This window comes from Cricetulus griseus, chromosome 5, assembly GCF_003668045.3.
Source record: "Cricetulus griseus strain 17A/GY chromosome 5, alternate assembly CriGri-PICRH-1.0, whole genome shotgun sequence".
NCBI lineage: Eukaryota > Metazoa > Chordata > Mammalia > Rodentia > Cricetidae > Cricetulus > Cricetulus griseus.
In genome coordinates, this window is record NC_048598.1 from 18001523 (window position 1) to 18028799 (window position 27277).

A 27277-nucleotide genomic window follows, 5' to 3' on the forward strand; every position below is an offset into this window, starting at 1 on the left:
ACAAGATAAAGTCAGTGGAAAGAGATTTTTGAGATTGTTACAGCAAATTGATGGTGTTGGAGAGGAGGGGGATGGATGCTGTTTGGGGAAGAGGGTATAGAGGGCAGGGAGAGTGAGTAGATTCCTGGCTTTGTACCTGGCTTGCTCCTGTGATAGGAAACTTGGCTGAGAGGAGCAGAAATCCCATCAAGGATTCAGAAACATGGTGAGGGTTTGGAGAATCAATTACAGCTGGAGGAAAAACAAGCTGACTGGAGGGAAACGAAAACTTTGTCGCACAGTTTGAGGGCCCAGCCAAGAGCATGGATCTGGAGAGCATCCTAAAATGCCTGAGCCCTGCAGACATTTAAATGACTGGGGCAGGTGAGTCCTCTCTGTCTTCCATTGTCTTCTCAAGCAAAGTAGACTTAACTACAGTATTATCTGTTCATGCTGTCATGCCAATCAAATGAACTTGTGCTCATTCAACTGACCTGTAAATTAGGAAATACTACTACTGTTTGAGCAATACCTCTTTGAGTCTGACCACTTAGGTCAAGAGTTTCATTTACATGGGACTGTGCATCCCAGCACTTATAAGCTGTGTATGTAGCTGTCTATGCTTCTCCTTTTATTATAACACCTAGACTTATTCTGTTGGATTTATTCTACTGTTATGCAATTTTATTCTTCATTGACGTCTTAACACTCCCAAACTACTCACTCTACTGCTCCCCTGGCTATATCATACTTTTAGATTTCACTCTTCTTCTCAAACCCCCAAATGACTACATCCTCCACATGGCCCTTCCTTCAGCACATTCAAATAATCCCTGACTACAGAGTGGGCCACAGACTGAAATCACAGTGAAACAGGAAACTGTGAGTTGTCTAGAAACGTCCTTATGGTCTCATGATGCTCCCAGGTGAAAAGGTGGGAGGGTGGATACCTTGGTTTGGATATGTATTCCCCAAAGACTCAGTTATACTAAAAGCTTGGGCAACATGCTTTAACAATATTGGGTAGTGAAGGAACCTTTGGAAGGCAGGGGTAGTGGGAGGAAGTTAGGTTATTGGGTACATGCCCTTGAAGGAGCTATTGGAACCCTGGTCTCTTCCTGTCTTTTCCAGCTTCCATATGGTGAACAGCTTTCATCACACGGCCCCATCATAATGTACTCTTACCATAGGCCACACAGCATCAGGCCATCCGGCTATGTTTCAGAACCTCCAAAATTCTTTTTTCTTCTTGAGTTGATTATTTAGGACATTTCATTACAGTGCTGGCAGGCTGGGTAACACAGAGACACAGAGGGCCTCCCTCATGGTCACCGTGCTATACAGAATCTCGGGTCAGCCAGTGACTGATAGTGTCTGCAAAAGAACCCCTTAAAGTGTAATGTAATCCACTTCTCTGTATTGCAGATAGAAAAGGTATGTTAGAGACAGAGAATGAACTCGAGTCCCCTGCCCCAATTCAGTGTCTTAGCTTCAAAACAAGACTTCTGTTCTCTGATGACCTAAAGCATTTCCCAGTTCTAATCAGCAACTCCAGATGGACTTCCCTGTAATCATCCATCTTACCTTCTTTGGGGATAAACAAGCCTGCTCTTTCTTCCTTTTTTTGGATTGTTGTCTTTTCAACCAATTTATCGAAATCAACCAAGGCTGCTTTGAAACTGTTAATCTGCAGTGCAAGGCTGAACTGCCTGTCATCTCTGGAATCCATACAGACATACAGAACCTCTTATTTCTTCACAGAAATAATGCTGTGAATTTGCAAATGTTGAAAAGCTTCTAGTTCTTCCAGCGCCTCTCTGCCGTCTCAACTTTTGCCCTAGGTCTCATTCCTTCCATTTCAAATTCCCATCCCATGGGAATAAGAAGTAAGTGTTGCCCGTAGGATGTTAGCAGAAGGAAAGCTGAGGCCTGCTGCATTTCAAAGAGACAGGGGTGTTAGAGAGGGGCCCTGACCTCATAATGTCAGCATTTTCCTTCATGTGGACCTCATTACATCACAGTAGCTCTGTAAGTTTCACAGAAGATTGAAATCACCTACTGAAGTGTGTGTGTGTGTGTGTGTGTGTGTGTGTGTGAGAGAGAGAGAGAGAGAGAGAGAGAGGCTGTATATGAGTGTGTGTGTGTCTGTGTGTGTGTGTGTGTGTGAGAGAGAGAGAGAGAGAGGGGGGCTGTATATGAGTGTGTGTGTGTGTGTGAAGAGAGAGAGAGAGGAGAGAGAGAGAGAGAGAGAGAGAGAGAGAGAGGGAAAGAGAGAGAGAGAGTATGTGTCTGTCCATTGAGATGAAGATGAATAAAGACCAATGACTTTCCTCAAAATGAATGTCTCTTTTCACTGTCAACTTCCTGTCTCCCTTATGGTACTAGAGAGAGGAACATTCACATTTGTTCCCACGGCTCTCCTGGATGTGGAAATTCCAACTTGTGAGGATGAAAATGTATTTCATCACCTCTCTTATTTGGCACAAATGAATTTATTTTTAGAAAACGTGGAGAAGAAAAATGTGTCTTTTCTCTTTGTTCATTTACCTTGAATTAAAATACTAAAAGGAGCTGTGGATGAGGAAGTCATCCTTGTGGGGACAGTTTTTCCAGAGGAGTCAGTTGAAGGAGAGGAGGCCTTTCTGATCGCCTTTGCCTTCAACACTAACATCTAATACCACTGAGTCCAACTGTTTACTTCTGACTCAGGTTTTCCAGTCTCCAAGTTTGTGTGTGTGTGTGTGTGTGTGTGTGTGTGTGTGTGTGTGTGTGCGCGTGCGCGCGCACGCGCGCGCACATGTGTTTGCTTCTGTGAATGTGTTTGCCGGTATGTGTACCCAAGAAGACCTGAGGATGATAATGGACATTTTCCTTAATCACTCTCCAACTTAGTTTTTGGCATAGGATGGCCCTGAATCTAGAGCTGTTTTGGCTGTGTTGGCTGGCCATTGAGCCCTAAGGGTTCCTGTGTCTCTGTGTGCCCAGCACTGGCATCACAGGTGTCTAACCCACAGTGCCTATCTTATTATGTGGGTGCTGGTGGGGATCTCCTCTGGTCTTCATACTTGTGTCGCAAATTCTTTGTCAACTGAGATAGCTCTCCAGCTTTTTAGGAAAGTGCCTTCTGTCTGCTCACCCATCACCAATTAAATTATAGAAGTTTGGGTGAGACAGGTGAGGTCTCCATTCCTTGGTAATCGCTCTCTTAAATCTTCTTGTGAAACTTTGAGTCCAGAATCCAAACAAATGGCATTAGGAGCACTTCCATTTTGAGTCCTAGGTCAACTCTTGGAATCCATCTCTGACTATGAGCTATTAGGGGAGTAATCTCTATAAACATGTTAATAGAGAATCCTGTCACTCTTTTTCTTCTTTAAAGCTCTCAAAATACTATTTGGCAATATCCAAGGAACTATCTTTCCTACAATTCTCAATCATGAATTCTTATATTCATTTATCCATTCATCCAGCATGTATTTATGGAACACCCATTTTATGCTAGGGGGTGTTTTAGGCAGTAATGATAACATATTGAGCAAAACAGTACCTTGAACTTACAACCTAACAGAGTAAACAGATACATATGTAGTATGCCAGAAGAAGGCAAATGCTCAGAAGACAGAGTAAAGGTGTATGCACTGGGATGTATAGAGAAGCCCAAAGAAAAGAAATCATACTAACAAAAAGATATTTGGCAGAAGCCTGCAGGGGAGGTAGCAAGCCATGTGGTTAAATGGCAAGAGGATGTTCCAGGGAACCATAGGGATAATGTCCTGACATTAGTGCGTGCTTGACACACCCAAGAAACAACACACTTCAGCAGCACACAGGTGTGTAGGAAGAGAAAGAGCCACAGGCTGGTGGCCAGATCCAGTAAGACCACAGAGGTATTATAAAAACTTTGGCTTTTCCTCTGAGAGAAATGGAGAGGGCCGGAGAAGAACACTCACATGTTCTGACTTGTCAGTAAAAAGGGTTCTTCCAAATAACTTTGTAAAAAGTAAGCGAGAAAGGGAAAGTGGGAGAAGTGGAGAGACCAGTGTGTGCAGCAGTTTTTGAATAATCCATGCAAGAGATGGCAGAAGTTCAGAAGGTATGTGGACTATAGTTAGGTTTTCTACAATCAAACTAACACATTACAATTCTTACAAAATGGTTAGAAATCAGAATGCTGCCAAGGTTATTGGTGACATTAAAAAATTATTTGTGGAAGTAGTTAAGAGTAGATAGCCTTCTTCCAGATGACTAGCGCTCAACATCAGGCAACTCACAACTGCCTGAAATTCCAGCTCCAGGAATCCAACACTGCCTTCTGTCTTCCATGGGCACCTGCACACAATGGACATATGCACACACATATAGATTAAAAAATAAATGTTTTTAAATGACACTGTTGCTCACTATATTAGACGTTATATTTTTCTGTTGCATTGGTCTTAGTCCATTCCTGCTGCCACACTAAAATACATCACACTGAGTAATTTGCAAAAATCAGTACTTCATTTCCTACTGTTCTGAAGATTGGGAACAATGTGAGGCTCCAGCAGTAGCTAGTAAATGCCCATTCCTCATATGGGGCATTTTCTTATTATTACATGGTAGAAGAATGCTTTTTATGATAAACACCATGGCCAATAGCAACTTGGAGAAGAAAGGGTTTAATTCATCTTATAGTTTCACATCACAGTTCATCAGTGAAGGAAGTCAGGGCAGGAACTCAAGCAGGATCCATGGAGGAACACTGCCTACTGGCTTGCTCTTTGTGTTTTGCTCAACCTGCTTTTTTATACAACCCAGGACTAGACCCTCCCACATCTACAGTTAATAATAACAATAACATGCCCCACAGGCTTTCCTGCAGGCCAGTCTAGTGAGGTATTTTCTCAATGGATGTTTCTTATTTCCAAAAGCTTGTGTCAAGTAGAAAACAAAAAGCAACAACTAATGAAGATGAGGGCAGGGTAGCAGCCGGTTGTTTTAAATTTCAGTTACCAAGGCCAAAACCAGCTCCAGGAATAAGTCAAGGAAGAACTCTCCTGAGGAAGAATGAGTGTTGGCATGTGATACCTGTGACTCCTGCACCGTGCACAGTCCTGACGGACCAGGCACTGCTAGGCTTGGCTGAGTCACTTTGGAGATGTTCTACTGGGGAATACTGCCTGATTTGTTTTGGGACCCATGTCCAAAGATGGCACTATAATAGTGCCACCAGATAGGGAACAAGTATTAAAGCACACAATACTATGGGAAATTTTCATAAGGCAGATAAATTAGCAAAGAGAAAAGATATGTGCCCTTTTTTGGGCAACTCTGCATTGAACAGGGCTGTGCCAAGGTAGGCACGCATGCACCAAGGTGGGCTTGGGTCCCACAAATGTCTTGTTCGTAAGTTCAATACAGAGCTCTCCAGGTAAGGGCACCTTTCTCTTCTCTTTCCTATTTTCTCCGCCTTATAATCACTTATGGCATCTGACATCTTATATATGAACCAGTTTGATTATTATTATCATATCTCCCAACACCACAAGAAAGTGGGTTTTATGAGAAAAAGATTCTTCACCTAAGAATGAATGCTGGTGGGGGGGAATCAGAAGTCTCTCTTTCTCTCTCTCTCTCTCTCTCTCTCTCTCTCTCTCTCTCGCTCTGTTTCTTTCTTTCTTTCCTTCCTCCGTTCCTTCAACTAACATCCACATCTTACTGTAGATGATGAAACTGTACTATGATGAAAACACAATGGATTAAGAAAAAGACTCATTAGATGGTCCTATGTCTAAAATACAAAATTAAAAACGTTTTTCAGGGCAGGTGAGTTCAAAGGTTTTGTCGTAGATGCTGACACCGGGTTAGAAGTCTTAAAAAAAAGATCAAGATTTCTAGGACCAAACACACTGCCAACTGGCTAAGTGTTCACTGCAGTGGGGTACGGAGCTGTCTATTCACCTAGCTGATTCTTGGAGAATTTGGAGATGCACTGAAACTAACAAACGTGGGAGGAGTGAACACTTACTGCACATCAATTTAGCTTCCACAGAGCAATCATTAGTGCCCATGACAGTTTCAGGTGCAGCCCAGGACATCCTCCTCCTGTGGGTAGTTCTCAGAGACAGAGAACATAGCCCTAAAGAAGTGTATCGCGTTCACATTCTATATTTGACTTGTACTATATTTTCATTGCTGCTGGGGAAAGGTCCAATGGAAAATGCGTGCTATTCTAAATATATCCTCTCTATACCTGCTAGATTTAGATCGAAGCCTGGGGGCACTGCTCACGAGGTCACCTGCAGTGAAGCTCTTAGGCTGGCTTGTGTGTCAGGGTACCCCTGCAGCAGAGAGAGACAGGAAGGGCTTGACTAGGGTGCCATTCCTTATCATAGAACTCTGAGAGACGCAGGTGTGCCACCTCTTTCCACTTCGGCATACTGTCATAAACCCTGGGACATATTTTCCAGTTCTAGAGTAGTTAAGCCTCAGCCAGCTGTTTTTTTCTTTTTCTTTTTTTGTTGTTTTTAAACCTGTTTCCTTGTTTGTAAAATTGTTTGGCTAGCACCCTACCCCGCTCATTTCAGTGTTCAGTTCTCTTTCTGTTGGGTAAATGAGGTGGGGTGGGTGTTGTAGCTTCCCTCCCAGGAAAGGGAGAATCCTAACTGGGAGTATTTCATTCAGCACACTACAGAGTTGAAGCGCAGGCGTTCATAAATATTTATGAATGAATGTGTGCAAGGGTGAGTGACTGAACGGGTGAATGGATATGATGCTTTCGAGCCAATTGAGGAGAAATGGACCGTGAGGACCCGCTGAGGCTGATTTACCTCCGTAAAGGAATCTACTTCCCTTTCTTCTGTTCCTTCTCTTCCGGCTTCCACCACAGCTCACAGGCAGAGCAAGACCTGACTGGACCCTGGGACTCGCCTACGCTGGGCGCAGACGCAAGCAGGAGGTGGGAGGGGGAAAGGGCGGGCCGCTAGGACAGCAGGGAGGAGCCACAACTCAGAGGGCGGAGTCAGTGGGGTCCTGGGGGCGTGCCCATGTGCAGGGGGCGGGGCCAAGGGTGCGAGCCATAGGGCGGGATACCAGGGTGTTTCGGAGGGAGGAGTCGCACTCGGGACAGAGGAGCCTAAGGAGGGCGGGGTCAAGAAGGTTGCGTGTGGGTGGGGCCGCAGACCGGGAGGGCGTGGCCTTCAGGGCGGTCCAGTGGGCGGGGTCGCAAGTGCTCTCTGGTAGGGCGCAGGCCTCACGCGGGAGGGCGGGATCGCTGGCAAGGCGGAGCTTCACGTGTCGGGGCGGGGCTTTGTCACTGGAGGGCGGGGCTCGGGCGCGCGCGGGTTGGGCGGGCCCGGCGCGGCACCGGGGCACAATGGCCTTAGCGGCCGGCTGAGTGCGAGCTCCGCCCGGTTCGCCCGCGCCGCCGCCCAGCTCACCGAGCCCTCGCCCGCACCGCGCGCCGGCGTCGGGCCATGTACTCGGGGAACCGCAGCGGCGGCCAGGGCTTCTGGGAGGACGGGGCGGGCGCCGAGGGCGCAGCGCCGGCGGGCACGCGGAGCCCGGCGCCGATCTTCAGCCCCACCGCGTACGAGCGCCTGGCACTGGTGCTCGGCGGCCTCGCGCTGCTGGGCGTCGGCGGCAACCTGCTGGTTCTGCTGCTCTACTCCAAGTTCCCGCGGCTGCGCACGCCCACCCACCTCTTCCTGGTCAACCTCAGCCTGGGCGACCTGCTGGTGTCCCTGTTCGGAGTCACCTTCACCTTCGCGTCGTGCCTGCGGAACGGCTGGGTGTGGGACGCTGTGGGCTGCGCGTGGGACGGGTTTAGCGGCAGCCTCTTCGGTGAGTCGCCCGGGACGCGTCCTCCTCGCCTCCCAACTTTCCCTGGGTACATCAGCCCCGGGCCAGCCATCACCCCTGACTCCCGGTCTCTCGTCCCCCGGATCCTCCCTTCCAGCCTATCTTCTCCTCCCAACTCCCTGTTTCCCTCCTCCTCGGGGTACTTCCAGCCAGTCATCATCCCCAGCTCCCAATGCAGCTATAGCAGTTCTGAAAGTCTCCCTACCGCTGGCCAGCTTGTATCTTCTCATTTCTGTTCTGTTCTACTTCCTAGTGTAAGCTCAACAGGGCATTTTCACAGTGGGCTTTACACAAGGGAGAGAGAAATGAGGGCCTGTAGAGTCCAAGAGATGCATGAAAAAAGTCAACTCCTGAAAAGTGGAGAAGGGGGAAAGGAGAGATTTCTTTTAATATCTAATTAGTATTTGTTTCTCAAAGTGACACATAGAAGCACAAATAACGGTGTATGTTTCCCCCTTTCATTTGCTAGCAATTTTAAACCGTTGAATGCTTCCAAGGGAGTGAGACCGCATGACACTTTAATTGTATTTCCTCTACATGGATTCTGTCACACCAGAGGTTACAAATGGCTCAGAAGTCCAACTCACTGGTGTGACTAAGTAATTAGCTGGGCAGTCAGTACATTTAATTAAAGTAGAACTTGTTGATTTCTTGAAGATTTATATTGAGAATTGACAGGTTAGAGCTTGACTAACTGAGTATTCTAGGCTTGGGAAAGTGTGTGTGTGTGTGTGTGTGTGTGTGTGTGTGTGTGTGTGTGTTTGGTATTCGTGTGGAGGGTGTAGGCTGTGTTGTGTGTATTTGTGTGTCCTAAGAATTTTGTTTGTACAGAGATTTGAAATAGAAATGGGTATTTCTTAAGTCTTAAAGTCCCCTTTCCAAACCTCGAAACACACTAATAATTTATTGTTGTCTTTATTTTGGCAGATCTTAGAGAAAAGCATCTATGTAATATCATGGATATTTTTATTTGCCAACTTATGTGTGACAAACCTAAATCTCATGTTATTTGTCATGATTCCTTTTTTTTTAAGTTAAAGAAAAAAATTGGGAGTTTAGTCTCTTCTCCTAGTAAACATTAGCCAAGGATTTCCTTTATACAAAAATACTGAACCTTGAGGAGGGGCTGTATAAGGATGTAAATGGAAATGTAGCTTGGCTATATGATTATTCTCTGTGTTAGAGAATTATTCTCTGTGTTAGAAATGTTAGTCGGGAGGGTTTGGGGCTGAATCATCTTTAAAGAAGGTCTAGCTTACAGAATCCCTGGGGTAGGCGACAGGTGTTCACAGAAATAAAAGTTCTTTTTTTCTGTAAAACACTGTTCTGTGCTGTGGTGATCAACTGGGAGTATGAAAACAAAAATGAGTTGAATTTTTGTTTGTTTTTTGTAAGGGTTTGCAGCATCCACCCTGTTTTACCCCTCTTGCTCTGTCAGCCTCATCTTCCAGTCCTTTCTTCCCTGTTCCCCCTGCTGGGAGCCATCCTTATCAGAAGAAAAAAAAATTTTTTTTTTTTTTTTTTTCCCGAGACAGGGTTTCTCTGTGGTTTTGGAGGCTGTCCTGGAACTAGCTCTTGTAGACCAGGCTGGTCTCGAACTCACAGAGATCCACCTGCCTCTACCTCCCCAGGGCTGGGATTAAAGGCATGCGACATCAACGTCCAGCCCAGAAGAAAATTTTTAAGGCCTCTAGAAACACCACCCTGGTGTTTTACCTGAGGGAGGGCTCCTTTACTCAGGACGTTTATTAGTGCTTTCAATCATGGCATTACTCCCATCCTAAAGCCTGAGGCAGATCTTCTGGGCTTACAGGATTGGAAATCAGTTAACTCTTGGAGACAGGAATGATGTTACTGCAGAACTCACAATGTTCTTAGCAAAGATAACTTCTCCCTGAGTGTGCTTCTTGAGTAGGGTTGAGTAGGGTTAAGGCTGGAGTAAGGGAGACTTCCTTTCCATCCCTAAGCCAGGACTAATCAAGCCTGAGTACTAAAGGAGAGGAAAGTTTTAAATGCTAGAAGTGGCTAGCTGCTAGCTCCAGAGCTTTGGTGTGGCTGCCACCACTGGTCTTGTTGGGGGCCTATGGCTACTTGATTTTCTGCGTTTTCCCCAAGTCATCCACTCTCCCAGGCTGCAAGTTTTCCCATCTTTGTTATCCACTATTGAGCTGACTGTGTTTAAGGTCATCTATCCCATTTGCTTTGACATCCTTAGGTTAGAAAGTACCTATACTTAGTGCTTATAACCTGCTTCCTGCCCCACTGGCCCCACTGCCAGCCTCAGCCTAGAGGAAGTGAATACATGTTTACACTTTAGTCCTCATAGATTCTGTCTCCCTCTTTACAACCTGTTAGAAGAAGGGCGAGTAAGTAATTCACCTATTCTTACATATTTACACAAGTAGACTAAGCAATTGCTTCATTCTGGGCTCTCATCCTGGCTTCTCAAAGAAAGCTAAAAATAAGTAGAATCCCTGATAATCTTGGTCCGAGGTTTCTACCAGCTGGGCTTGTTAGGATCACTGTTTCAGTTAAACTGACAGGTCGGACCAGCTACTTAGTGAAGTTCGTGTAAATTCCATTTGTATGGCTTGTTTCGTAAATATCAGAAGTATCATTCTCTTAGGTGTACCTGTATCTAGAGGTCAGCAGATTTAACGGTAGTGAAAAGTAGAGGCCAAGGAACACTTGCTGCTGCTATGCATGGTGAGCCATAAAAGGCTGGCAGTGGGGTGTGTGAGTGTGCCAGCCTGCCGACTTCCAGGTGAGTATGTCCAAGGGAACAGCCTCCAGCCACACCCAGCATCACATGGAGATAGCCAGCATGTGATGGGAGGGGACAGGAGAGTCCTTTCCCATTTCTTCTTTAGAAATGAAAACATGTTTAGAGAGAGATTCGTAGTTGCAGAGACAGTCTGGCAAAATGTAAATGTCTCCTCACTTAGGTGTTATGAATAGATGTTATTTATATTGAAATGGTTTAATACAGGAAACCAAGAACTTTAACTTACACATGTACTTTGACACAGAAAATGTTACAAAACTGTTTCCCCTCAGGCCTGTTCTTTTACATACCTACATACATTAAATGCCAGTTATTGAATTAATTCTCTTGTAATGTCTGGATGTCTCATGTATCTCCTGCAAGATCCTTAGGGTAGTTCAGGATGTAAAATCTCCTATGCAGCTGTCTGGGGTTACCCGCAAATGTTCCTGACCACAGAAATATCTGCCATTATGTTGACATGCTCACTCAGCATAGTATGTTTGCATAAACACAGTAAAGCCACATATCTCTTTTAGTCTAAGCTCACAGTATTGTCCAGATACATAATTAACAATCAAATAATTGTATAATTTTTTTATTTTTTGTGGGATATTGTGTCCATGCCTTATGACAGTATTGCTGGGCTGTGGGGAGAGAATATATTAAATATCTTTTGTTCATTTTCAAGAACTAAGAAGACCTATGGGAAAGCATTTAATGACTTCTTTGGGTAGAGGTTTGTAGCCACGTTAACAAGTCAGACTCCGGTGGATTGAAACTGCTGTTGCATGAAATTGCTTTTATATTATTTATCATTGTGTTCTTTTCTTGAATTTTCTTCTTTCAGAGGAGAGTTCCAGTCACAAATGCACATGTGATGCATGGTAACATTTCCCGCTAAGGTGAAATGCAGAAATGAAAAGGACGCATCCATTTGAGTATTCTCACATACGATTACATGCATTATCGTGTTTTCCATGCTACTGACTTTTTTTTTAATGTTTAAAAATTGTTAAGCGTTAAACAGCTTAGGATTTGCAAACTCAGTGTTCCTGATTGAAGATCCCAAGTAGAGATTTTATTACAGCATAAATACCTCAGAGGAGCCCTCGACCTAGTTCCATACAGAGTTCTTTCATCAGCTGTGACCTGAAGTTTCAGCTCCTAGGATGGCAGACAAGCTTCCCACAGAGTTTGATGTAGTTATTATAGGGACAGGTTTGCCTGAGTCCATCCTGGCAGCTGCGTGTTCCAGAAGTGGACAGCGAGTTCTGCATGTTGACTCCAGAAGTTACTATGGAGGGAATTGGGCAAGTTTCAGCTTTACAGGCTTGCTGTCCTGGCTGAAGGACTATGAACAGAACCATGACAGCGAGGAAGACATGACTGCCTCGTGGCAAGACCTGATCCATGAAACGGAAGACGCCATCGCTCTTTGCAAGAAAGATGAGACTATTGAGAACACAGAAGTCTTCTGTTACGCCAGTCAAGATGATGGGGACAGCACTCAAGAGAACAATGCTCTGCAGAGAAGTCCTTCCCCAAAGGCATCTGCTACCCTGGCTGACTCTCTGGATTCTGCAGGTTTGCCCAAAGAAGGGTACACAGTATACTTTTCAAGCCACGAAGCACCTTCTAGACACACAGAGAGAAGTGATACGGAGCCGTCACCATCCTTAACTGATGCAGAGAACTCACTGGATCAAGAAAAGGATGGTGGCATCCAGACAGTTTCAGATGGAGATAAAGATGAAGACAAACCTGATATAGAAGACAACAGCAAACAACCAAAGAGAAACAGGATTACTTACCCTCAAATGATTAAGGAGAGCCGGAGATTTAATATTGACTTGGTATCGAAGCTGCTGTATTCTCAAGGATCATTGATTGATCTTCTCATCAAATCAAACGTTAGTCGTTACGCAGAATTTAAGAATGTCACTAGGATCCTTGCGTTTCGGGACGGGAAGGTAGAGCAGGTGCCTTGCTGCAGAGCAGATGTCTTTAGTAGTAAAGCGCTCACCGTGGTTGAGAAGAGAATGCTAATGAAATTCCTCACATTCTGTTTAGACTATGAACAGCATTCTGATGAATACCAAGACTTCAAACAATGCCCATTTTCTGAGTACCTAAAAACTAAAAAGTTAACGCCCAACCTCCAACATTTCATACTACACTCAATTGCAATGACATCAGAACCATCCTGCACTACGTTAGATGGTCTTAAAGCAACAAAAACCTTTCTTCAGTGTCTTGGACGGTTTGGCAACACTCCCTTTATATTTCCTTTATATGGCCAAGGAGAAATCCCCCAGTGTTTCTGCAGGATGTGTGCAGTGTTTGGTGGAATCTATTGTCTTCGCCATAAAGTCCAATGCCTTGTAGTTGATAAAGACTCTGGAAGATGTAAAGGGGTCATTGACCACTTTGGTCAGAGAATAAGTGCCAACTACTTTATTGTGGAGGACAGTTACCTTTCTAAGGAAACCTGTTCAAATGTGCAATATAAGCAGATCTCGAGGGCTGTGCTTATCACAGATCAGTCCATCCTAAAGACAGATTCAGACCATCAAATTTCCATTCTGGTAGTGCCTCCACTAGAGCCTGGAAGCAGCTCAATTCGGGTCATGGAGTTATGCTCATCAACCATGACGTGCATGAAGGACAGCTATCTGGTCCACCTGACCTGTGTTTCTTCAAAAACAGCCCGAGAAGACTTGGAACCAGTAGTTAAGCAGTTATTCATTCCTTTTGCAGAAGCAGAAACAGATGAGGAAGAACTCAGAAAACCAAGACTCTTGTGGGCCCTTTATTTTAATATGAGAGATTCCTCAGGAGTGAGCCGAAGCTCATACCATGGTTTACCTTCCAATGTGTACATCTGCTCTGGGCCTGACTGTGGACTGGGGAATGAGCATGCCGTTAAGCAAGCGGAAACACTGTTCCAGGAGATCTTTCCCAGTGAAGAGTTCTGCCCTCCTCCACCAAATCCAGAAGACATTATCTTTGAAGGTGAGGGTTAGCAAGCAGACATCCTGGAGTCAGTAACACACTTACCATCCAGCTAGACACCCCAAGGACACAGCAAGGACTTGTAAAGCACAGAACACCTTCGAAATTAAAACTGACTGGAAGTATTTTCATCCTGGTCTCACAATATTGTCACTGAAAGACAGCTGCCATTTGTGATAAGCGCTGTTCACATGTCTTCAACACCAAGACACTGGGTACCCTAATAGCTCTGCTAATCTGTCAGCATCTGGTTTGTGGTGACTCACCTTTTTCAGAATTGGCTACAGGAATCCAGAATCTCTGAATGTCATTAGCTTTATTTTACTTTTGGGTTTCACATTAGCGACATTGCTTAACTTAAGGTAGCATCGTCTTCTGTGTTCTGTGTTCAGGTTTTATCATTATCTACACAAAAATTAATATCCACAGAGTGCTACTACTGTTGCTACCACCTCGGGTGCACAGAGGAACACATAATCATAAACGGAGTGAGTTTTTTGTATATTATGTAAACACACAGGGCTGGTAGTAGGAGTAGCAGCTAATACAAGTATGGTAAAAAAGCAAGTGTTAGAAGCTTGGCCATGCATGAGCCTGTGGCTTGGGGCTGCTATTTACATGTGATTTCACCTGCTTTAACCTTTGTCACTGAGGAGGCAGTGAGACTACGCTAGCCTGCTACTTTACAAAAAAAAGTGCCCCTTAGTCGTTTGAAGAACCTCTTATTTACGAGATGTATTGCAATCTGGGTATGGTTGCTTATTCATGTAATGCTAACATTCAGGAGGTTGAGACAGGAGGATTGCTGTAAAATCCAGGCCAGTCTGGGCTACTGTGTCGAAACTCATTTCAAAACAAAACCAACCCCACTACCTACCAAAAAAAGAAGTATATTGTAAAGAAAATTAAAGGGACAAATTTATTCAGAAAATTTCTATAGAGCTGACTAATACTTAAAAGAACTAACAATTAACTCAGGCTAACATAAATTAATAAGTGACCCTAGAAAAAGGTATTTTAGGATAAGTGTTTAGAAATTTCCAGAAAGGAATCCCAAGGAAAGAATAGTGGTGCATCTTGATGTGGGAATTATAGATGCCTTTAAGTTACAGATTTCCCCATTCCGGCTTCTCAGAGTGAAACAGGACACCTGATTAGCTTTAAGGAACACTGTAACTGACAGAGTGCATCACTTCCGCTACACGTAGAATGGGAAGCTTTGGCTACAGAGCCACCTGACCACCTGCAGTGTCCCCGCAGTAAAAGCCCTCTACTGTGAGAAGAGGCACAGTGTGTCAGCAGATTACAGTGTGGTCTGAATATCCGCTAGTATATGCCCTTCAGTGAGAGAAATGAGGTAAGACATTTCAATGAATGCCAGTGTGCTGAGAATAGAAAGCCATCCATTGGTCCCGGTGTTTTTTAATATAATAATCCATAATATTGTATAGATCTTAAGGATTAAATATAGCAGAACAACTAAGATAACCTTAAATGACCTAGAAGTAGCAATTAAGAGAATTTAAGTTCATAAATTTGAGAGAATTAAATTCATAAAGTTTGTCAGACCACAGTCTTTTCAAAAGATATTAAAAAGAGGCATAGTTGTAAGAGATAAACAGGGCTGAATGTAATAGAAATGAGGATTAGACGAGGTCAAAGCAGGGGTTTGTTGTTTTTTGTTTTCTAAACATTAAGTGGAAGTGCAGCAAGTGAGCAAAACTTATTTTTAAAAAATATAAGGGATGTTATCTAATTTTCTAATGAGTTAGAATGGGTTTCTTGGTAGTTTTCAGTTGTTTAAGAAGGAAGATCATAAATGCTACCTTCCATTAATTATATGTGACTCAGTTAGGGCTCCATACTAACAGTCTAACCAAATTTCTCATTCTGGCCAGGTGAAACTGTAGAGTAAAATGTTGGCCAAGGAGGTAACAGCTATCAGAAACAGTGTCTCAGGATGAGAAGGCTTGTGTCCAGTAGAGCATCCCTGCATCAACATGAACAGAACAAGAGATAAGAACCCATAATATTAACTGCACTAACTAGGTGCCTCCATTTGGTTTAATTATGTTTGCTAATGAATTTGTGGGCTTTTCATAATATGATAAGCAACTACTTAAAACTTGTATTTATATTGGGAAAGTCAGTAATCACCATTTCTCAAGCAGAAATGAACAGCTTTGGTACTATTTTTATCTGTGTATGTCTGAAAAAAATTGTCACTGGAACAAAAAATACAAAGTAAAGATGTAAAAAGAAACCAGTGCACATATATTCTATTTCCATGGCTTTATACCTCACTAAACCTCTATTACCATATAAATACAATATGAACAGAAGATAATCTCACAAGTTGCAAAATGCATAGTTTTGTTTTGTTTTGTTTATTTTTGAAATCTCATTTCTAAATTCCAATTGGGATGGAATTTTCAAAAGCATTGATATTAATATAGATGAGCATCTTTAAAATGTTGTAGCTGTATTAGAGTAATTTAAGAAAGATAAATAGAAGGTTTAATGAAGGAGCTAAATTTAAAATATGAGTATGCTACCATGAGAGATGTTTGCCTTGAAGAAAATGCTGTAAACACAGGGAGACCACACGTCATTTATTATCAGTTGTCTGATCTCAAGGCAGTCACTTTCAGCTTCCATATACCATCTATCAAATAGAAATAATACTTAACAGAATTACTGTGAAGATTATGTTGGATAATGCATAAGAACCCATATCTAAAGTAATGCCAGCATGTGATATTTGTAACTGATATTTATTACGATATCATTTGTGACGCCAACCTTATGCTTTATGAATTTGTGAGAATTGTGATAAATTACGCATGCAGGAAAGTAACCAAGGAAAGATGTCTTCAGTTTTAGAGGGGAAAATGTGGGGTTTTGCCCTTCGAATCCTTAAGGTGTGATACACAGACACTGAAATTGTTCTGTGGTGCTGAGTTAAGACTTATCAGCTACCTGGAAAACAGTATTTAGAAGCTGTTCATAGGAAGACTAGATCAGTATGGAGATATATTCTAGGCCACTTTGCATCCAATAATGCAGTTTATTTGGTAATTGAAATATTAAACATGAAAGTAATAAGAATACATTTTTTACCTCAGTAATGATGCCAAGGAATGTTCTGGCAGGTGAACATTGACAAGATAGACCAATTAAAACTTAAAAAAAAAAAAATAAGTACATAACAAGGAGAGAAGGTAGAATAAAAAAGCTGTTTTTATTGCATGGGTGTTTTTTATTATTTTAATTTTTCAAGACAGGGCTTTTCTATGTAGCCCCAGCTGTTCTGGAACTTGCTCTGTAGACCAGGCTAGCCCCGAATTCCTCAGTGCTGGGATTAAAGGCATGCACTACCACTGTCAGCTTGTATTTTGTTTTTGTTTATTTTGAATTGTTTTAGTGGGTGCAGATTCTTTAGGCTTTCTACTCTTCTTGTGCAGAGCATAAAGTGATAGGTTGCAATTGGAAAAAAAAGAAGTAAAAATAAACTCTTTGATCCTCAAATTAATTTGCATTAAAATAGATATTAAAGTAGCTTTGACTGAGTGCCTTCTAGTTAGTGGATTTTTCAGTCTGCATGAGCCTTCATACAGCAGCGTCATGTATTCATGGTCATTTTGAAGAACTAGTCGAGATTAACCAGACCTCTATAACTGATATTTTTGACATCACTTTGAGTGGCACATGCCCAGGAAAAAACTCAGAATGAACAAATTAATAAATAAAGCAACTTCTAAAAAGTAAGTTTTTTTTTTTTTTTTTTAACCTTCTGACTAAGAAATGGATAAATTTTGGTGTGCTGCTAGTGCTATAGTAACCTTACAGAGAGTTAGATGGCATATGTAAGATTGTATGTAAACAGTTTGACAATCAAAAAGATGTTAGTTTACAACCAAAATTATTGCGTGCTGGTTACATTTGTATAAAAATTCAGATCCCTACACTGGAAGGAATCAGAAGGCATGTAATCGCAGGTTAATACTTAATATATTTCTGTAAAATATTGATGTGTACAATAAAAATAAAAGATTAACTGGTGAAATGTTTGCTTGATTGATGACAAAATACTGATTTCTTGAAATCATATAAATTCTTTAAATTAAAAAGAAAATACATTTCTAACTGTTAAACTAAAAGCTAATATCCAAGAATGTGTGGCTAAAAGTTTTTGCAGGACTTTGTAAGAAGATAATTTGATGAAGATGAACTTTTATCTTCCGTGTCTTTTCTCAGTTGTCCTACTTTAAGAGCTAATCAGAGAAATAGCTGGTGCATTCCAGCTCATCAATGTGAAGATCTTCCAGGGCCCACCATAGTGGTGTATTCCTGTAATCCCTAAAGTTGGGTATAAGTTTGAGGCCAGCCTAGACCACATACCAAATCATCCAGGGCTATGTAGACATCCTGTCTCAAGAGATAGAGAATGAAAATTACATAGTATTCCAAATCTAAAGTCATCCATCACTATGGAGATTGAATATGAGGGCCATGAAGATGAGGTCAGTTCACAGGTGTCCACCAAGCAGTTTCGGGGAGCCCTTTGCAGAAAGGATACATCTAGGGACTGTGAATGCAGGCCAGTACTTTCTTCAGTCAGCTTGAGTGATCTGAAGCAATGTAACCTGACAAACATCAGCTAAACACCTAATGTGACTATGAGTTGGCATCAGTCAGTTTAGGGGTTAAAAATATGAAAGCAAACATTCTCTACCTGAGAAGCCTGTTGGACTGTTACCCTAAGGTAAGGTGTCCTTCCTGCTAAACAGCATTATGACATTTTCTACCCACCACCCTTAATCTGAAAACTCAACACAACCCTCTGAATTGTGATACATGGCATATTTTTTTTTCAATTTTATTTTGTAAGTTGTTCTTTTTAGAGTGGCAATTTGTAAGAACATCCAAACTCCCCTCCACCACTACCACCGGGGCATTTCTCTAAGAGGGTGCCAAAGCTTTGAGTTGCATATTTGGAAACAAGCTTCTTAGTTGTAGAAATCCGTCCTATCTAACATTCTCAGCTTTGTGTCCTGTCTGGGGAAGAGGAATCAGAAGAAACTGAGCCCAAAGCACAGGTCCTGCGTGTTGAGGGCGAGGAGAGTATAAATAGCCAAAAGACAGAAGCAGAGTGTGGAGGTACCACAAACAGTGCCCTGTTTAGGATCAGATCGAGTTGCCTTTGTGGTAGATGGAGTTGAAGTCTCATTCCACTGGCCTTGTCTTAATTTGCATTTATATATTTGTTTGGGGTTGGGGCTGCTACAGTACACTTGTGGAGGTCAGAGGGCAACTTGTCTGTCCCTCCTACTACAAAGTTTCTAGGGATTGAAATGAAGTCCTTGAGCTTGTTGGCAGGCCCCTTATCCGCTGAGCCATCTCAACTCTCTTTTTAACTTTTATTATTACTGTTTTTGTTTTTGAGACAGGATTTCACTTATCCAGGTTGTCTTTGAGCTTGGATTTCTAATGAAGAACTTCTGATCCTCCTGCAGTACCACACCTAATTTGTGGGGTGCTGGAGACTGAACCCAGGGTGTCGCATGCAAGGCAAGCATCCTCCAACTGAGATACATACTCAGCTCCCTGTACTGTGCTAGCCTGTATTAGAATGAGGTGTTGTTTCATTTTTTTTGTTTGTTTGTTTCATTTTTTAACCAATGAAAGAACACATATTTTCACAGGGGGAACAATATGTCCAGGTTTCTGTGAGACGTGCTCATGCAGATCATAGGTGACTCAACTTGATTATTTCATGGGCACTGGAATAGCAGTTTACTACAGTGTATGTAGGACACTGACGTGTTGCCTGGAGGTATCACTATAAGGTAAGGAAGGGCAAATTTTTTATTCATTTTACAATGAGACCTGGCATCCAAGTGATGTTTAATATTTAGATGGATCAGCATCTCTTAGGGTGCTGTGGTTCTGCTTGCCCTGAATAGAGTAGGTTGTTCCATATCTGTGCGCAAAACACATAAATCACCACTTGAAATGTGATGATTCTGAGGATGTGCTTTCTAACAAATACCCTATGAATTAAAATTTATACCTTACAATTTAAGCAGACTGATGAGGGTTGAAAGGAAGGGGGAGGAGGTTAATTGTGCACACATACAAAACTTTGTCCTTGTGTTGCTGTCAAGAGCTCTACATAAATTATTCTTACTCTCCTGTGATTTTAGCATTTACTGTTGCTGAACGTATATTTAATCCTTTATATACTCCTTAGAACTACCTCAGAGGCATACCCATAAGAGGAAGAATGGTAAAGCTTATGATTGGCAGGGCGTCAGGAAGGTGGGTGTTTGTAGTTCAGCCAGAAGGACATGGCATCTTCAAGCATTTTATAGTTCATAGGAAATAATTCTTGGAGACATCCGCACAGAAGGTTTCATACCAGAGTATTACTTGGTTTTGGCTTTTCTAGGCAGGATCGCTATAGCCTAAGATGGCCTTGTACTTGCTGTGTAGCTAAGAATGATCTTGAACTTGTGACCCTCCACCTTTCAAGTTCTGACATGATAGGTGGGCATCACCATGTCCCACCACTGATTTTAGCCGAATGCCATATAATTAAAGTCTCTGAGCCCTCTATCTTTTGAGATTTACTTCTTCCTTTATCTCATATATACTATGATGCCAACCTAGTTAAAATGGTCTTTGTAAGTTAGCATCTTTTTGTTTGTAAGCTTATAGTTAAACCTTTTGAATAAATCTCAGACCTCATACATCTTAAAGAAGAAGTATCATAGACTACCTTGCTGAAGATGCAGGGATCTTACTTTCAGGCAATCAATAATTATGAATTTTTCTATTTTAGAGTCAGCCTAGAATGAACCAATAAGACCATTTTTAAACCTACAAATTATAATTTTAAGATGTTCCATTAATATTTTTATTAATTTTCTACCATTAGAGCAGTGATTCTCAAACCAAGACATCTGCCCTCTGGGAGGCATTGGGGAATGTTGGGAGTCTTTGTTGACAGAATGGGAAGGGGGAAGCTAAAAGTGTTGTGAGACCAAGGTAGGGGTGCTGTCCTCATGCAATGCTCAAGGAGGCTCCTTCACAACAGGTTTACCCAGCACAGACATCACTGCTGCCAAAATGAAGGAGCCCAGAACAAATGATTATCCTAAGGAACCTCATTTCTCTGTGCCGGGACATCTGCCTGTTGTCTTCAGGATTTCTAACTAGGTCACTTGTTATTTTGTATCATGTCATTATCCGCAGGAATCCTAGCACTTCCACTGGGCTGCTTCGTTTATATCCCCTGCACCCACCCATCTCCCTTCTATTATGAGCCAACAGTGACTTCCTTCTGGAGATTTCAGATCATGCAAATGATTCAGAGAATCAATTAATACTCCCTACCCATCCTGAGTCTTCAGATATGAATTATAACTTCCATGGATTTAAAAAAAGTATTATTTCCAAGAACTAGAATAATTCCAAGATATTAAAGATGAGGATTTTTTTTTCATATGCTACCGAAAAACTGTAGCATATGAAAACAGCCTATTTCAGAATGCTCTTTGAAAGGGTATTGTGGGAAAGTTCTCATTACATACATCCAGCAGGCTCCTGTGAGTTTTAGAGGAGCCATCAGAAAACTGAATAAGCTGCTGAAACAATGGAACTGCAGTTTCGTTAACAGGGGCTTACCAGGTGTTGAGACGGTGTTGCAGATTGGTAGTTAATAGAAGGCATTAACTGTAAGTGCCTAATTGTGCTGGGATAAGTGTTCTTTACACAGAGAAAACCCTCGAAACCGTACCACAGCTAGATGCAGAGGTTTCAAGACAGCCAGCACTCACTGACTGGTTATCCCGGTGTCTGGGCTAAACTTTAGGAGTATGGATGCCAACAAACACTGGGTACTTATGTAACCCAATTGCTCCTGTAATTCTGGTTATCTTTGGTTTCATCCTCACTAACCACCCAGGGTAGGTGCTTAGATTGGCCTCATTTTGCAGAAAGGAAAACAGACACTCTGAAGGCAAGGAATTCGATGAATGTCATACGGTTGGTAAGTGGTAGGGGGGCATGATTGTGCTTCAAACTCTACCCTTCTGATACCATAACCCACGTGCTGTGACTGAGAGATGCCTTATCTCCAGAGAGGGGTCAGATCCAGTTCAGGGTCACCAGGAACTGCATACATTCCAGGAACAGTCCTTGTCTCCTCCATATACTAATTATTTTTTAAGCAGCCCTGTGATAGTAAACACTGATGTTCCCACGTGGGGATCAGATAGACCGTTCATTAACTCCCAGTAGGTGCAGCTTGGCTGTATGCATGATTGGAAAAATAGACAGAGACCAATGAATGCCCAGGAAAGTTACTTGTAGGGAGATCTGGGCACGTTTCACAAATGAGAAGACATTTGGCCTAGATATGAAGGATGAAAAGGATTTCCATGAGATGATACAAGGGAAAGCATTCCATGACAGAAGCATGGTAGAAACAAATGTTTGACTTGACATGAAATCCTACCCTTTCATTAGTTTCGGGCTGTTAAGATTCCTAAGTATGTTTTCCCTTCATAGGCTGGTTGAAAGCTCAAGGATTTGAGGCAAGGGCAGCCAGTGCCTTTATAACTGTCCCAGAGTAGGTTCTCACTGAACTCAGCCTGTGACTATAGGGCTCCCATCTATTTTCTATTGGGCGCCTATCTATGCATGGAGTCTGCGCCACTTTGGGCTTCCAGTTACAAATCACAATCCATTTACATTTTTCTTACCAGAGAGAGGAACATGGCACACACATAGTACAGGAGAGAAATTGGAAGCCAACGGGAATATCAATAAGGGCTTAGTCCAGTGTTGACTTACAGAGGTTCAGTAAGCAAATGCTTTAGCGTTAGATGTGTCCACTTATGAGACTACCCTGACAGACTTTGCCTGAAGGAGAGGTGTGAAATCACTGGGAGGTTTTTTAAAAATCACCAGACATCTCTCTGGCATTGAGGATCAGTAGGCTTCCTGAGATCATTGAGTGGCTGAAGACAGGGTGTGTGCTGTACCATGTAAAAAGAAGGGTTACCATACAAAGAAGGATTAGCATGAATATCTGATATGTTGCTGGGAATTTTATTTCTGGTGGCTGTTTTGACAAAGTGTATTGAAGCATTCACATTTGTATACTTGCTCATATAGCATTACTATCAATTTGTCTTAAAGCATTGTTGATATATGTAAAAATATAGCTAGATGGATTGTAACATCCCTCCCCAACACATTGCCTTATATACTATTGGCCAGATGATAGTATAAGTCCTTTGTGAATACTAATGAATTCAATTCTTATTCCACTTCCGTGGGGCCTCTAGATAGCATTATTGCCTCCACTTTATTAATAGTTAATGAAATAAAAGTTCCAGACAGTTAACCCATTCCAGATCACACAAAAAGTGGAGGATACAGAACTCAATCAGTGGTGAATTGTCTCTCCTTGCACCACTGTCAGATGAAGGGGCAGCTGCAAGAGATCCCAAAGTCCACAGTGTGAAATCAGAAAGAGATAACAATATAGAAATGCACCACGGGCAAACCATTCAGGATCCACACCCTGTAAGCCCTCTACTCCAAAAGCTCATCTCTCCATAGCTCACATCTCTGCCAAGGTTGCCACAATGGGGGATGGATAGCCTCCACAGCTCCTCTCTGTACAGCCTATGTATTTCTGGATCTTGTTTAATACTGACCTCCTACTCACTGTGCCCTCTGCAGCCTTCCCCTCATGAACAGTATCCAACACCCTTGGGTGTTGTCCTTAACCCCCTCCCCCATGCTTTAACTGATAACTCCCCAGGACCCTGTCCTAGTATTCCGTCTACCCAAAGACTAAACATGAGAGGCCATGACACTGAACACCACTGCTGCTTTCCAAGGCATCCCTCATGCCATAACTCTCTGTTGCACTCCTCCTCATGAGGCTGCAAAACAACTCACTCCCGCACAGATGCACAAGAAATACAGAACTCCTTTGGCCATTGTGTTCCTTGTTCATAGACTTTTGCCTCCCTTCTGGATCATCCCCAGCAGCTGGCAGTCACCACTGTCCTTTGAATTATACCCACTTGAGCCCATCTTCCAGATAGAAAGACAGATGGAAGGTATATGTGTGTATATGTACACATACATGTGTATGTGTTCTCTACTGAAAATACACTTTTATTTTCAAAGATGCACTATGATTCTTAGGATGAAAAAGACCCCTCCCCATCAAAATCCAGAGGTAAGCAAACTAATACGACTCAGTGGGAAAAGAAAACAACTGATGACCTGCCATGTGTGCAAAGGCCTCTCAAACAACCATCCCATAGAATGCTAAGCTCCCGAAGTATGTCTCCAGGGAGGGCACTGCCCAAACAAGAGGACAGTGGTACCATTGTGCTGCTGCAGAGGTGAAACTGTGAGGAAACAGTTCAGGAACTGGAACGGAAGAATTGAGTATAGAGATGGTTGGGGGAAGATGGCACAGTCATAGGTTGTCTGCAGTCATTCTGCAGGGGTGATACAGAAAGATGCTATGCCCTCGTCAGTCTTCCTGATGAGTGCTCCTGTGGTAGACATCTTGGAAAATGAGCAAAAATCCCATGAGATTGCACTAAGGGAGATTTGGCATTTATCCAAACCAACCTGGATCAGTTGGTCCAAAAGTCAAAATCATCAAGGAACCTTTTACACTACTTTCATGTTTTCATGGGCTAAGTGTTGGAGTCAGCATTTGAGAACACCTCCTGGGAGATCCCCACGAGCTGTGTGAAGGACCGGAAGATGGAAATGCGATACCAGCAAAGGAAAGGCTGCTGCTCTGAGGAAAAGGAAAGATAAATCGTCCCTTGGCGGTAAGCAAGAGAAGCTTGAAAGAGTGAGTGGTTCTGGAATCAGCCGTGCCCTGATACCTTCTAGCCTTGCTTTGTGCCCTTGGACAAAACAGCTATAAAGCTCCTTCCTTAGCCGCCCGTTTTTCTGTTTGTCCTCCTCCCTTTGCCACTGGAGACTCGGTATGACTAGGACTTTGGAGGAAATGATTTTCTTGCCTATCCCAAATCCCCACCCTAGTCAACAAGATGGATTTCACATTAAACTTCCCACACAGCCACCTGGCAAATTAACGCTTTTTGCCCCTGTGTTTTCCTCCCCAGCCTACATATCAATGCCTTCCCACAGGTTCCATATCTTCTCTCCCTGTTCTCCTTTTATGATCCTGGTTTATATTTATATTTTCTAGTCGATTAATTACTGACATGCACACACATCTTTAGCTCTTCATTCTTAGAAAAGTGCCCTGGTCCCCCAGGCTAGTTGGGTATTCTTAAGTTGAGTCATCATAGCATGATAATAGAAAGTCACTTTAGTGTTGCTACCATCTGCTGTACAACCTGGCTCTCTTGAGAGTTTTGTAAATTATAAAGTGACTGAATGGAAATATAATTAGGTACTTCTCAGATTCCCTTATGCTTTCTATTTCTTTTTGTGGTGCTAGGCACAGGCTAGCCAGGAGCCCTGCCACTGAGCTGCACCTTAAGGTTTCCCTAATATTTTAAGTTTTCTCATTTGGTCTATCTCAGATTTTGTTCCCCTGGCACCAAACTGATAATCTAGCATGCTGGAATATACTTGGAAACTAGATGCATTGCACTTGCATACCACCCTATCCACACTGCATTCATAAGTAGATTATCTTCATGGATTTCAAGAGACCTTCAGCTTACCTCTTGGTCACAGCAACTTGCTTCAGGCAAATCTTTCTAGGAAAACATTCCAGAAAAGGACCTGGATCAACAGCTACATGATCTGGGTTTTCAATCACCCAAGATCCTGTGACCTCTCACTCGAGGCATGCTCAGCCTATTCTCCACCCTGATTGGGTGTCCTCTGGGAAGCAGGAACTAAGCTCTGAGCAGGTTCCAATGGGGATGTACCCCTCAGCTGCAGTGGCCCCAGAAAGAAGGAGGAAGGAGCTAAAAGATACTAAAAGTCGGTCAACTCAGGTCGAGGTAAATAGTCTAAATCTCAGGCATCTCTCCAAGTGGGGCTATGAAAGACAGAGCTAAGCTGGCAGTCATGGGGGTCAGAGACCAATGAGAGCTGCTATAAGAAGACCTAAATAGCACGAAGAGGTCATGGAAAGAAACATGGTGGTGTTTCTTAGGTGTTTTCTTCCCAACTACCATAGGGAGCCTAGGGTATCCACACCCAGCATTTTACCAGCTGCATCAACAGTTACTTATCCCTCCTTCCTTTAAAAAATTACTATATTTAATGGACAAAACTGCAGGCAATACTGGTGAGGGGCTGTGTGAACAAGAGCTGCAATAGCAGCAGATGTTTGGGCTGAGAGAAGGGAGCCGTAGACCAAAGCTTAAGCACTGCCTGACTGAGTGACTCTTCTGGGGAGATGGCTTCCACAGGCAGCACCCAGATTTTAAGTCACCAGAGGCACAGAGTGGCTCTGTTTCTACCCGGCAGTGAAAATAGATCTGTTTGAGGTGCTTATCTGAAATAGTTTTTCTTTCAATGAAAATTTTGATTTTATTTCTATGAATTTTTACTTGCATATATACATGCACACATGTGTATGCCTGGTGCCCTCTGAGGTCAGACGACAATGCCTGATCCCCCAGTGGATGCTCTGAACTGAACCTGGGTCTTCTACAATAATGACTCTTAGCCACTGAGCCATCTCTTCAGCCCCTGAAATGTATGTTTTTAGCATAATATTTTAAGGATTTTAAGGAGTTCTTTTATGCTGTGCTTTTTAATTTTTTGTTTTATTTTATTTGGAACTGGGTCTTGTGTGCTGTCCAGAAAGATTTGTGTTTTGGAAGAAATAGTTGAAAATGAAATTTGAGAAAGGGCAGGAAAGAAATAGACATGAAAAAGGAGATTATTCACTAGAGCAATTTTTTTTAACCTAAAAGAGAGAACCAGAAACAAACAAAAACTATCTGTCATTCTGCCTTTATTGCTTAAGTGGAAACTGATCATTCCAACATTGGAAAATGCTGAGTTTCCAAAGTGACCTCTTCTGATACTGAAGATAAACACAGTGATGGAACATAGGTAGTCAGCAGCGAGTAGATAAATCTCCTTTCTGAACAGCCTACTTGCAGAAAAATGTTGACAATTCCCAAGCTTGGCTTTGGAAGCATTCAGTTTTCTTATCTGTAAACAGCAATGGCAGTAGTGCCTTGTACATGTGTCATGGTGTTGAGGGCATTGAATGAAACCGTACAAGAGGCTGCCCAGAACCATCCCTGACACCCTTTAAGTAGTCCCCCTCTCTGTTAGGGGGTTGAATGGGTTGAATTAACACCTTCAGTGAAGGGGGTAGGAAGCTTCTGTAACAGACACTGTAAATAATATATCGAGTGAGTGTTTTTAAATGTATTAAAGGCACCTCTATTCCTTAAAGTTCAAATATGAGTAGAGGCTACTGACTGTAAGAAATGGGACTGGGGGGTCTCACTAAAATGATCATATGGTCCACAGTGTTTCTGGAAGGCAAGCAGTTTTACTTCTTCAGAGGGTGCTTGATCAAGCAGGCAAACACACCCAGTGGAGGACCCACTGGATTTTCAATCCTAACATAAAGAGGTGCTGTGTCATTCTGAATGGTCAGATCTGCAGCTCACACTGGCTACT

At 42.6% G+C, this 27277-nt stretch overlaps 3 protein-coding genes across 4 annotated transcripts in view; 2 read left to right on the top strand and 1 right to left on the bottom strand.

The window, feature by feature from the left end:
- The window catches only part of Wdr64 (WD repeat domain 64), a 93020-nt gene extending 91085 nt beyond the window's left edge, over nucleotides 1-1935 (bottom strand). Inside the window, exon 1 of the mRNA XM_027418895.2 lies at nucleotides 1564-1935. Coding sequence (XP_027274696.1) covers nucleotides 1564-1708 — 145 coding nt within the window. The 5' untranslated portion in view covers nucleotides 1709-1935. The remainder of the gene's footprint in view (nucleotides 1-1563) is intronic.
- Nucleotides 1936-7311: 5376 nt separating this feature from the next.
- Nucleotides 7312-27277, top strand: part of Opn3 (opsin 3) — a 28957-nt gene continuing 8991 nt past the window's right edge. Inside the window, exons 1-2 of one of the 2 annotated variants that reach the window (XM_035445097.1) lie at nucleotides 7312-7800; nucleotides 11433-11568. In XM_035445097.1, the coding sequence (XP_035300988.1) occupies nucleotides 7434-7800; nucleotides 11433-11473 (408 nt within the window). In that variant the 5' untranslated portion in view covers nucleotides 7312-7433 and the 3' untranslated portion in view covers nucleotides 11474-11568. Of the gene's footprint in view, nucleotides 7801-11432; nucleotides 11569-27277 lie in introns of those variants that run through there. The other variant, XM_027418899.2, reaches the window with a different exon arrangement.
- On the top strand, nucleotides 11506-17343 carry Chml (CHM like Rab escort protein). Its single transcript, XM_035445096.1, has one exon. The coding sequence runs from the start codon at nucleotides 11755-11757 to the stop codon at nucleotides 13606-13608; it is 1854 nt and encodes a 617-aa protein (XP_035300987.1). The 5' UTR covers nucleotides 11506-11754; the 3' UTR covers nucleotides 13609-17343.